Source organism: Asterias rubens, chromosome 6 (assembly GCF_902459465.1).
Source record: "Asterias rubens chromosome 6, eAstRub1.3, whole genome shotgun sequence".
In the NCBI taxonomy this organism is placed as follows: domain Eukaryota; kingdom Metazoa; phylum Echinodermata; class Asteroidea; order Forcipulatida; family Asteriidae; genus Asterias; species Asterias rubens.
In genome coordinates, this window is record NC_047067.1 from 8,818,139 (window position 1) to 8,831,871 (window position 13,733).

Below are 13,733 nucleotides of genomic sequence, written 5' to 3' on the forward strand. Positions count from 1 at the left end.
TGAATACTTGGATCTTTTAATTAAACCAACAAAGTGCAAAAGTATGACATTGTATCCTAGTGTGTATCAATCATTTTTAATAATCACTTGCAAGTTGCTACAGACAATAACAAGGTTCAATTAATGACCAGCTGGGACCAAATCCATGACTCTGGGCTTATGCAGATTTCTACGCAGTAAGCAGAGCCATGCAATTCGACCCAGATTCACAACTCTGTTTGTAAACAATAAATACATGAATTAGTAGGTATACAAATATCACATTTTAATGATGAGTAGGGTTGGTTTGCTACATTAAACAGCCCACTCCAAATTATGTCTTTGTTCCGCTTTTTTACCAATCTTTGTAACATAACTATATTATATATTAATTTAATTAATGTTACTTGTCTTATGCCTCTGAAGAAGGTCCGGATTGGATCGAAAGCTAAGGCCATCTACCCTATTCATTATTAATTTAATTAATGTTTATATAATTTAATTAACATATATAATAAATATATTAAGTCATTATTACTTTCTTTTAATCAACAGCACCCTTCTTGATCCCAAATGAGATCGAACAGATGAACAAATGAATAGTTTGATACATAAAAAGCCCCCTCCAAATTATGTATTTGTCCCGCTTGCCCCCCCCCCCCCCCCCCCCCACACACACACACTACTAGCCTTGTCAGTCATTGTCGATTACAGACCACAGGAATTACAGATGAGAAATTTTTACCAACTTTCTACTCTTCCTTTTCACTTTCTTTTCACTGTCCACAACTTTCTTGTTAAACAAGCTCTTGTTATAAAACTTCACTGCAGCATGCAACCTAAATCTCACAAAAAATGAGATGAACGATGTTACCCTTTCACTACTGCACAAATCAAGATGAAGGTTATTATTGGTCAAACCAATATGGATTCTTTCTACAATCCTTTTGCCGATGGCATTGATGTGGAAATAATCATTAAAACATTTGACAAACACTTTCTCACATACAACAACAAAGTCAGAAAAATTGTCACTAGGAACAGTTAAACCACCAAAATCCGATTCCTCAATACAGTAGGCCTTATAATTTAATAGTAGTTCAGATGGATCTTCCATGAATGCAGCATTTTTCAACAATGCATTTTTACAAGTCTCACAATTTTTATGCTAGGCAAGTATCTGCTTGGCCAGATAACCAGCCACATACACTATTACATTGTTTTGAGGCTGGTCTATCATTTTATCCAAGTTATCACAGATATGGTTGAAATGGTCATCATTTGTTTCTGTAGACCCCTCAGAGGTTCCAGAATTTCCCTGTGATTTGAAAGAAGCTGTCAAGTCCAGAAAACTATCACTGTCTGATTCGCAATTTTGATTTCCCAGAGGGGCCATCATTTTACTACACATTACTTGTTTCAAAGCTGCTCTAAACTCATTTGCTGTGGGGTTATCTCTATGCCCTCCCCTGCTTCTGAGAATCGAGAATAGATTCTCCAAACAATCTTGGTTAAGCCTGTTTGTCAGGAGAAATGAGAACTGGTCCCCAGTGGTCAACTCATTAAACAATTGGACAACAGCTGTGATAGTGGTTACCCATCCCTGAAAGCAAGCAATTTTGTCTGTAGACCCGTCTTTTACTTTCCATTTCTTTATCCATTCAATACAATCTTTCCAGAAGCTAACATGAACTGAGCTTGGTGTTGCTGCTGCTCTGTATGTTTTAGTTTCCCTCAACTTTCTTGAATTAAAGGAATCAAACAGTTTGTCCATCCGCTCTAGAAACTCAGCAGTATACACTGCTTCTGATGGTAATTTACCAAGTGAAGAGTAGGTTAGTATCCCAGATGCAACGCTATGGCTCAAGACCTGGGAAGCAAGGCAAACCCTCATTTTTGTGAATGGTGGGAGCTCTATATGTTTGGCTGTCAGCTTGGGTGCCGTTCTGAGAGGCAACTTGGAATCATGATTGTAAAACTCAACAATGTAATTCCAATTAACTTCGTGTCCATCAACTACAAAAATGTGCTGTTTCAAGTTGTTGCGGACACTCTTTAACAGATGAGGTGGATCAAACATGCAATATACCTTCTGGACATTACCTTCACTTGTCTTTCTCTCAATGAATGGCTTGTCCGCACTCACACCCATCATACGAAACATTTTTCGATTGTTTGATCCCTGATCCCCAATGACTACCTTTACAGTGAAGCCTGCCTCTTCTATTTTCTCAATGCATTCAAGTAAGAGAACCTTTTGTTTACTGCCAGGTGTAGCTGCATTAGCCAAGAAATAACCCACTGGTTGCTTCCACTTACATGCAAGGCCTCGTACCATGAATACAAGTGCTTGAGTCGCCAAATTTTTGGACTTGCCAAGAGAGCCAAAATCTTCCATTCCTTCAATGATGTCCTTTTGCAAATCATAGTACAGCCCTGACTTAAGACTCATTTCATCTAGTGTTAGTACGCAAACTTTATCTCTTTCGGACATAGTTTTAGCCTTTCGCTGCAATATTTCAAAGCTTGTGTTATTAAAGCCAGGCTGTACTCTCACTTTTTCCAGCCATCTTCGAAGAGATCTCTCACATGGCAAAGCAAAAATTTTGCGGCAAAACCTGTAAGCACTCGGACTTTGGTAGTGAAGGGCAAAGGCAAAGAGTTTATCCTTGTTTGTGTATCGTCTGCCCTTCAAACGCTGCTTACCTATTCTAAGCTGGCTAGCAAAGAAATCTAAAGTGCTTGTGTCCAGGTATCTACTCGCATTCTTGATAATGTTGGTGATTGATCCAGACTTGGAAGCTTTCTCTAAGGATGCTGTAAGCGTTTTGATCTTCCCCTTTAGTCTGTGAATCTTTACTCTGTGTGTGGACACTTTGGGTTTTGTACGTTGACCAGCATTCTCTCTTGCAGTATCTGGACCAGGCTTTACATCTTCCACTTATGTAAGAAAAATGGAATGAAACATATGGCTGAGATTATGGAAATGCAAATCCAGGTATCAAAGCACCTCAGTATGACTTAAATACAAACAAAAGGCAATAGTTTTGTTTGTAATTGTTTATTACAGGAATGAAGTGGGCATTTCCTAGCCAAAAGGGCCTACTGGATTGAATGTGTATATGGATATCATTTGCATGTTATCTTTACCTGGTTTATTATACAATGAGCTGATGTGGTCTACATCAGATTCTTGGTCTGTGATGTCCAAATGTTCTTGAGTGTCTGGTTGTGGTACTTTGTGCTGTACATTGTCTCTCTTTGCATAGGTGTGGTCTGCCTTTACCCCACTGTGTTCTCCTCCAGAAGCTAAATCATTTTCAACTGTTATGATAACAAATTAAAAAGCTTGTTTAAAATCAACAAATACAATACTTCACTCATTTTTCCTCCTTTACTTGTCACCTGGGCAAGCATCATTATTATTTCTGAATAGCTAATAACAATAGCTTTGTGGGTGACAGCCAGTAATAGTAACTTCAAACTCGATTATCACCCAATCATCTTTAAATTCTGTCAGCATCAATTTTTCCCATAAGTAAATTTAACTTTACATGTAGTTCACACCTTTGGAAAAGAAAAAAGTTAAAATATTTCAACTAAGCAGGTTCAACAAAACAGTACCTGTTTTACTCTTCTTAGATCTTTTTATGGAGACATGTCTGCTGGGTAGTTTCCGCTTCAAAGTCACCTTCTTTGGTGGATTTGGTATGTTGAAAATTGTAGGGACCGCATTCCAAACCAGTCTACCAGTACACAGAATCTGGGATGGCTCAAAATGCATTGAGCAGATTCTACAATTATTGTACAAGTATTTGGGTGACTTGTTCCGCAGATCTGATCTTCTCGTAGACTGAACCCATCGGTCTGATCTGTGGTACCACAAATGAAATAAACAAAAGCATCGTAATAAACCCATGTGATCTGTGCAGATTTTAATACTAGAGGCCAAATTAAAAACAAACACCTCCATCTTGATTGATTATTGGGTTGACCTGGTTTATCAAAACATTACAAATAAATTATTCAAGACTACCATCACATTCACAAATTTATAATAATGTTATTAGTCAATTACAAAATAAAAACTTAAATGGCTGGAATAAATACAAGAACACTGCTACACAGCTACCCCATTCTACACTCTGGGGTCATGAATGTTTGTTTCCTGATCATTAAAAAACGATGTAATTGTAGAGTAGCCTAATATAATAATTAATCATGCCTTTCTGTGTAAACATTAATAACATTTTGCAGAAAACAACTCCAGTCAATCATTGCCAATTTCTGCCAATTTCTGCCTGGACGATGTTGATGTTAATGTCATTATTACATCAAAATGTTCTGCCATAAAGTTCGCCTTACCTTTCTTTGCTTTTTGGAAATCTGTAATAGTGAAGATTACTATTCCGTTGTGAATTGTTCACACAATTTACGGCAGAGCACCATAGATAGTGACATGTTTGCTGTGCTGAGCTAGCGCCTATATTAGTATTGGTTGCAAGTTTTCCATAGCCATAGAGTGCATTGTAGCGCGCAGAGCCGACTTTGGTTTTACTTGCCCGACAATAGCGGGCGCCCTTCCATGCTCCCGCCATAGACCTTATTGCAGATAGCAATTTTGAACAACTGCGCATGTGCGCGCAAAGGACTGTGGGAAAAATTTGGCACCTCGCTCAAAAAAGTAAACAACGTTCAACGTTCGTACACGATCGATCGGTTTGCAAAATGGATGTGACAGGAGTGACCGAGAAAGAGCTGGTTGATAGAATAAATAGTTCTGGCATAGACAAACTAAGGTAATCTTTAGCTAAAGTGAATGTGACAAGACACAGTAGTTAAAGACAAACTCCAAAGGCGACATTTTTTTGCGATAAAATTACTGTTTTTAGGTTTGCCCGTCTACGTCTGTAGGGCGTCGGAAGACTGACAATACATTGACAAGGTCAATGGCCAGAAGTTGCAACACGGATCAGTGACCCTCCCGCAACCATCAGTCACCCTCGAAGGATCGGAAATAACAACCAAAACTTCCCACCAGTGACTCCGATTTGTGCTGATAAATACTTCGACAAAAGCATGGACGACCTCCATGACAAAAGTAAGACATTTTTTCTGTTACAAAACAGAGAAACATTGCCAAGGTCATGATGATCGAGGACTGTCATGACTGTTTTACAAAAAATAAGAACATTTCTTATTCCTGGTCTAGATAGAGTCTAGATATAGCTCTATGGATAAAGCCCATCAATGGTTACATTGTCTTGATTCGATTGTATCTGTAATACTGATCAGCAATGACGTGGACGAATAGCTTTCAATCATGGTAGTTGTACATTTTTAAAACTTTATGTGGCAGATGATACTTTTTCCTTATTTCTCACACCATCAACTTTTTAGGTCTACCACTGATATGGTTCAAAATTAAAGTGACCAAAAGTGACTAAGTAATTGTGGTTTATGTTTATATTTATTAATATAAATCTATTTCTACCTCCATGGTTATACCGTAGATCATGACATGACAAGTACGACAAGGTTCTGGTGTAGGTCCTAGCATACTTCTAGTTTCTAGAACTTAGAAGTAGTCCTAGCATAAACATGTTTTTATCAAGGGTTCAGTTTATACAAGTTTGATGTACACGTATTGTACGAACATGATTCTGTACATAATATAATTACATACTTTGTGCTTTGTTTTGTGCATGTATTACAAAAATGATACTTTTAGTACACTGTACCATAAAGCATCAAGTTGTAAGCTTTATTGTTAGACCCTACTGGTACTGTAATAATGGTATGTTTGTTATGCCTATAATTTTATCATATGATATGAGACTATGAGTTTTTGTAGGTTTGTAATTCGAAAAGCAAGGACTAGGTCACATGAGCGAAACCCTTCTTAAGGTAGGAATTTGAAAAAAGAATATAATTTCTTTTTAATTTTTGTTTTCAAATAAGTTTGATTTATTCAACAACAAAAATAGATTCTGCATTGGGCATCCTCAAAAAATAAATCCTTTTGGTTTTACTTGGAAATTGTTACCATTTAACTTTATTATTTTGGGGGCAACTATCCCAATTAATACATTTTTGATTCTAAACGATTCTAAACTCATTATACTGATAGGTCTCATTTTGTAGTTTAAGTGGGTGAAAAGTCATTTCAAACCTTGCCATCAAAGAAGAAGTATTGTGAGCACTTAAATGTGATTCTCTGCAAACTCTGCATCTTAAAAATTTGGATTTAAATTAACAAGTAAGTTGACTGGCACTGTGGTCAGGTGGTTCAGGGCCCACTAATAATGGCTTCAGTACTGCCAGAGGCAAATTGTAATGTATTAAGCTGTCTCATGACTTCACAAAGCCAACATTAAAACAATTGATATTTATTAAGCTGCAGCCACCTTTGGCAAACACGGCATGCATGTCAGAGTCCTTGTTCACAAAAAGACTCTAGAAGAGGGATCAGACTATCTTCTACACCCACAGGTTGGAATGGAATCTAAAGATGACAGTGCCATGATAAAACTGCAGCTTTGTATAAAACCTGTGACAAATTCTTGTTTGTGAATGCTATATCATGCATGTTGTGAGTTTAACTCCCGGGGTTGGTGTGAAAACAATTGTTCACAATCTAACCAGCATCTGTAATTATGTGACCCATTTTATGGTGAGAGTTTAAAGGTTTCATTGATAACTGTGGGTACACATAATTTAACTCTTGCTGAAAATAAATCCAAACCTGTCACACTTTTTGTTCAATTACAAACACTTTTTTATTTTATAATTTCCATCCTTTAATTTTTTTCTTCAAATATTTAAATTGGTAATATTAACTTTATAACACACTTGGTATTTTCATGGCCCCTTAAAAACACTTACATTGCAGTTTACTTCACTCAATTATTATCTACCCTTGTTTGCCTCAGGTATTGTTCATGTTGACTGTACTGAGGCGGTTAACTACAACCCTCTAGATCTCTGCAATTGCAACCCTTGGTATTATTTAAATCTTTGCATTATGAAGTATTATTGTATGATTTAAGTAACCAGAATAAATGAAGCTTTAAACTCTTCAAGACAGTGGAAATGGACGTTTGGACAGTGTTATTGTTTGTATTGTATTGTATTATTCTACTTTCTCTGAGAATTGTAGCCTACAACCGCAGGACGCCACGCACAGGCATATTAAGAAGCATTTGCGATACCTTCGCTTGCGTCACAGTTCACTCTGCAATTAACATTTATCTTTTCATCGCCAATTTACGTGTCATCAGTCAAAAATGGCCTCAAGAGCATGAAGACACACACACACACACCCACACACACAGCCTTTAGTCAATTCAGAAGATGGTCAATGAGCTCTCCTGCAGCAAAAGAAGTAGGATGTGGTTGGTCGAGTCCACAAAACAACAGTACAGATCACATCTTTGGAGTGAACACAGAACTGGGAGAATAACTGCTTCCAATATGAGTCCTGTCACGAAGCATGTTGATGCACAAGTAATTATCTGAAAGATAAAGCAGACAAAAACTAAGGGAATAAATGAGTGGTTACAAGTTCTTAAAAAGGCGTTTAAAACAGGCAGGGTCGTGGTCGTTCAGCCCTTGTTTCCTCTTTCACGTATCTTATTTGATGACCTGACATGTGTTGCATTTTAATGACTGAGACAGTTTTCGGATGCATTGTGTGGTGTGTGCGTAGTTAGTCTTGGTGCAAGACGTTTCTTGTTTTGCTTTCACACCCAGCGCGGCCAACTCACAAACATCACCCGTATCGGTGAAACATCTAGCACCAAGACCAGCACATATTATGCATCTAAACATATCCAAAACAACCGGTTATAAACAGCTCCAGCTGGTCTTTATCACTCGTTAACTTTAAACACCCTGACCCCACGTGAAGCGCTCTCCACCACAACAGGAATGCAGATAGCGAAACTGATTGAGGCATTTATGAATGATCTTTTGCCTTGTAAATCATAACCAAACACTCTGCCCTGAAAGTCAGTCATGACTAATATGACTATGAGCTAATTAATGAGCAGTATCATTATCAGAATATTGATATTATATTCTGAATATAATATCAATATCTGTCATCTCTAAAAAATGTTGAGGAATATATAATTGAATAGGCCTATGTATGTTTCTTTTTTAGTTTCTACCACAAATCACACATAAATCTAGCCTATACAATACTCAAATTGTAGCCTACAGCTTGTTGGGTTTGACATGCTTGATGATTTAATCATGACCCGGTCATGATTAAATCATAAACAAGCTTTATTGATATTTTATTAAACTATTTTGTGTTCAATCAAAGTCAAAAGAACATGCATGGACCTACCTACGTATGTACATACATGTACAGTCCCTCGTTCTTCCGTTGAGTCGCAAAGCACACACTGGTCCAATGGCATTATTGTCGTAGTTTTTTATATTAATATTACACATCTGACTTGGCTAAATAAAGCATGGAGGTACACCCATTCGTGGGTGAAACTGTCTTCCGCCACAGAAGCATGACCGTCCACCACAAACAATGTCAATGTTTACAAACTTATTGTTTACAAAAAAACTTTGTAGAACACGTTACGTGACGACCGTATAACTGGAGGTGCAAAATATTTCCCACAATCCTTTGCGGGACGTCGGATTTTTGCTATCTGCAATAAGGTCTATATTGAACCCTTGCAAGCGCGTCACATGCAGCAACTGATGCCACGCTCACCATGTTGGTGGTCAATAGGTTTACGTGTAAATGCCGCGTCGCCTAAAATGCGCACTTCACTGAATAACACACGTTTACATTGACCACCAAAATGGTGCATCCAAGATTATTCTGATGATGACGTTAGGTGAATTGGGTTAAAACTCATGTACACTACATAACAAGAGTGGACCTGATAACAAAAGTCCACATAATGTAGGGGATTGAAACACTGTGTGAACTTGCACACATTCACACAGTGTTATTTGAAAGTGTTGAAGAATATGATGCCCCAACCCACCCACCCCAGTTATGCCAGTGTTTATGCCACATCTTCTCTGACAAGTCTCAATCGTGAGTGTAGTATATTTCGCGTGGGATGGTAGACAATAATCCACACACTGTGCAAAGGAGCTGCCATACTGGAAAAACGTTTTATTAACTATACCTGGGAATGCAGGTCATGGTGTGACCTTTGACATGAGCTGTATGCAAAGTAGACAGTACTTAATATTTATGAGCTGGGTGTAACCAAGTGGGCCAAAGCAAATATATCACAATTCCTCCCCACTAAATATGAAGTTGCTTACAATGTTCAACAAGTCCGGTAAAACAAATAATAAACAGTGATCCATTAAATGTAGGTAAACAACAGTTCCAAACAACTTGTTTGAGTGAACATCCAGAAATGAGTAAAGTCCATTAAATATCAAAGTAATCCATGGCAACATTTTTGTTTGTTGAATAAAACACCTTAACTTTGACTTTAAACAAAATCGTCTTCTTTTGTTTGGTTTTTATGTGCAGTCAGTTATAAATTGAGTTTATCAGGAGGTTTATGTTCGCGTGCGGGGTAGCGACGTTCAACAACATGTGGACTACCTGACATGGAAGGTTTAGTAGGTGATGACGTTTCACTAGGTTCAGTAAGGTCTGGTTCAACTGGTGTTGGTGTAGGATTGTCCATTTCCGATGGTACGATCTGTGGTATGACATCATAGGGTACAGGTACATTGAGATTAGGGGGTTTCCCAATGTGCGAGTCGAGAAGTTGGTCAATATGGCGGCGCCAGATCATGTTTGGACCGACACAAACTTCATAGGACACAGGTCCAGTGCGAGCATGTACCACACCAGGTATCCATTTTTGATTGCCTCTGTAGTCGCGAACAGAAACAGTTTGACCAATGTGAAACTCACGCGTTATATTGGCAGATGTGTGTGACGCAGTCTGATCCATTTGCTTGTTGTTGACATGGCGACGGACATTAGGCTTTAGAATATCCAATCGTGAACGAAGGTTTCTCCCCAAGAACAACATTGCTGGAGATTGTCCGGTCGTGCTGTGTGGGGCACTCCTGTATGCAAACAGAAAGTTAGCCAATTTGGCTGCTGTGGAACCCTTCTCCCCACTCATTGATTTCAGCGCTTGTTTGAAGGTTTGAACGAATCGTTCAGCGAGCCCATTCGTAGAAGGGTGGTACGGGGCAGATGTAATATGCTTTATCCCGTTACGCTTCAGAAATGTTTGAAACTCGTCCGATGTAAACTGTGGGCCGTTATCGCTGACTAACTGCTCTGGCACTCCATTCCGTGCAAAAATGCTGCGTAGAATTTCAATTGTGCGCGTAGAGTCTGCAGATTTCGTACTCACAACCTCAGGCCACTTGGAGTGGGCGTCCACAACTACAAGAAACATTTGGCCAAAAAATGGGCCGGCATAGTCAATATGAATACGCTGCCATGGTGTTGTGGGCCACTCCCATGTGTGGAGTGGTGCTGACTTGGGATTGTGCTGTACTTTTTGGCATCCAGCACAACCTTTCGCAAGTAGTTCAATGTCGTTATCGAGTCCGGGCCACCACACATATCCACGAGCGAGATTTTTCATTTTGACAACTCCCAAGTGACCCTGATGCAACTCAGCGAGAATGGTCTCACGTAGTTTTAGTGGAATTATCACACGTAATCCCCACATAAGACATCCATCGTGCAGTGAAAGTTCATTCCTGCGTACGTTAAAGGGTTTAAGTTCAGCGTCATATGTGTTCGGCCATCCTTTCATGGTGAATTCACAAGCTTGGGAGAGCACAATATCGCGAGCCGTTTCTTTGCGTACTTGAGCACTAGTGACTGGCATTTTCTCCAGCTGAGACATGTGGAGAAGATCATCCGGGTCAATGTCTTCAGTCCGAACCTCAGGTACTGGCAGTCGCGAAAGTCCATCCGCATTACAGTGCTTAGTGGTGTTCTTGTATTCTATTTCGTAGTCGTGACTAGCAAGAAAAAGAGCGTATCGCACCATACGTGATGCTGTTGTCGTGGGAACACTCTTAGCAGGATGGAAGATGGAAGTGAGTGGTTGATGATCCGTAACCAATGTAAACTTCCGTCCCTGTAGATAGTTATTAAACTTTTTGACACCCCAAACTAGTGCCAAAGCTTCCTTGTCAATTTGAGAGTAATTACGCTCAGCAGAGGAAAGCGTGCGAGAAGCGTACGCAATTGGTCGCTCGGTGTTATTGGGCATTACATGCGACATGACAGCGCCCAATCCATAAGGCGAAGCATCACAAGCTAACTTTACTGGCAAGGCTGGATTGTAGTGTGTTAGCACTTCATCAGATGTAATCAATGTCTTAGCAACTTTGAATGCCTTATCACAACCAGGGGTCCACGCCCACTTGCGATTCTTCTCTAGCAACTGGTTAAGTGGATGTAACACTGTTGCCAAGTCAGGCAAAAAACGATGATAATAGTTAATGAGTCCGAGGAACGAGCGAACCTGACTAACATTCGTAGGAGGTGGAGCATTGTTGACCGCTTGTATCTTTTCCTGGGTCTTGTGTAATCCCTGGGCATCAATTGCATGCCCACAGTAGATCACCTTCTTCTTAAAGAACTCGCATTTCGACTTATTAAGTCGCAGTCCGCGATCACGCAGGACCTTGAGCACTCTTTCCAAATTGTGTAAGTGCTCTGTGTCATTGCGGCCAGTGATTATCATATCATCCAGGATGCACTGTACCCCTGGAATGCCCTGCAAAATTTGTTCCATTGAGCGTTGCCACATTGCAGGGGCCGACGACACACCAAACGCTAGGCGGTTCATTTTGTACAGTCCCTTGTGAGTGTTCAAGGTGAGTAAATTACTTGACTCCTCATTCATTACCATATGAAGATAAGCCTGTCTCAAATCAAGCTTACTGAATCGCTGACCTCCAGCAAGTGTCGCGAAAATATCCTCAATCTTTGGCAAGGGATATTGTTCAGTCCGTAGATTAGCGTTTAGAGTCACTTTAAAGTCTCCACAGATGCGTACTCCGCCACTTTTCTTTGCGACGGGCACAATGGGTGTTGCCCATTCACTAGTCTCCACTGGTGTAATTATGTTCTCACGTTGAAGCTTAACAAGTTCTGCTTCAATTTTAGGCCTAAGTGCATACGGCACTTGTCTAGCCTTCAGGAAAACTGGTTGAGCATTCTCTTTAAGTATGAGGTTACCTTTGATACCTTTAAGTTCTCCAATTTCTTCTTTGAAGAGCTCATCATACTCCTCAAGTAAAGCTGTCAGCTTAGCTGTAGTGTCAGTATGATTTTCCACAGACAGTGACAAAATATTTGGCCAGTCCAACTTAACGTGTGTGAGCCAGTCGCGTCCTAATAGCGCTGGTCCTCCACGGTCGACAACGTATAGCTCTCCACAGAATTGTTGTCCTTGGTAGGCAGTACTCACATGCAACAAACCAACTGGTGTTATTTTCTCACCAGTGTATGTCTGAAGTTTCATGCGGGTTGGGTGCAGTTCCAACTTGGAGAATTTGTGCAGATAATCTCCCTTTGAGATGATTGATACTGCTGATCCAGTGTCAAGTTCCATGCGCAAGGGTGTACCATTAATGGATAGTGTCACCCAAATGGTACTATCTTTGTTCTGGTCCAACTTGTTAATGGCCAGTCGCCCGACAAACATTGACGAAGCATCCTCATAATTTTCTGTCATTTCCACTGACTTCATAGGTTTTGACTTTTGTTTCCCCTTCCCTTGCTTTGGAGGGCCACGACTGGGTTGTTGGTCAGATTTTGATCGACACGCTGGTCGGATATGTCCCTTTTTGTTGCATTCATGGCATGTTGCATCCTTGAAACGACACTGATTCGGGGAATGTCCCGCCCTTCCACAGCGAAAACATGCAGTGGAAGACGTTGGTTTCTTTGACGCAAATTTATGAACGGTTGACTCTGGTTTAAATTGCTGTTGAAATTCAACTGCGTCCTTTGCTGCAGCTTCCATAGCTGTAGCAATGTCAATGGCTTTCTTGAGTGTGAGCTTTGCCTCTGCAAGCAGACGTTTAGTGATGTTTCCGGCTCGTAGACCACACACAAGACGATCACGAAGTGCATCGTTAAGATAGTCTCCAAATTCACAATATTCGGTCAACCGCCTCAATTCTGCAAGGTATGCAGTGACAGACTCGCCTTCCCGCTGATCACGCTTGTGGAAGCGAAATCTCTCTGCAATGACAAGTGGTTTGGGGGCAAGGTGCTTCCCCAAAATGTCAACCAATTCTTTGTATGACTTGGTGCTTGGTTTTTCCGGAGCGAGAAGATTCTTCAACAGTCCATAAGTTTTGGGCCCAATTAAACTAATAAAAGCAGGAACCTTTTTGTCCTTGATGTTATTGGCCTCAAAATACTGATCTAAGCGCTCTACATATGTATGCCAGTCCTCCTCGGAACGGTCAAAAGGGTCGATCCTACCGATGAGTGCATTCACAGACGCCATAGTTCATCGGAAGGTCAGTCACATAACACGACAGTATAATAAGTACGCTACACGAGTTGGCAAACAACAACGGAAAGTCAATGTGTATATGTACATACCATCGTAGAATTTTGGCAGAATTTACTCTCAAGAGTTCTCCTTAGCATAATCTTGCACCAATGAATAACAAGACAAACACTCCTTATTAATAACCATAAGGTTTAAATCCCATCCTCGTCGCCAGTTGTAGTATATTTCGCGTGGGATGGTAGA

The 13,733-nt window shown here is 40.1% G+C and overlaps 1 protein-coding gene across 1 annotated transcript; it reads right to left on the reverse strand.

Annotated features, from left to right (window-relative positions):
• Positions 1-9,506: 9,506 nt before the first annotated feature.
• Positions 9,507-13,481, reverse strand: LOC117291335 (uncharacterized protein K02A2.6-like). Its single transcript, XM_033772979.1, has one exon. It carries the CDS (start codon positions 13,479-13,481, stop codon positions 9,507-9,509), a length of 3,975 nt encoding a protein of 1,324 aa, XP_033628870.1.
• Between the last annotated feature and the right edge of the window lie 252 nt (positions 13,482-13,733).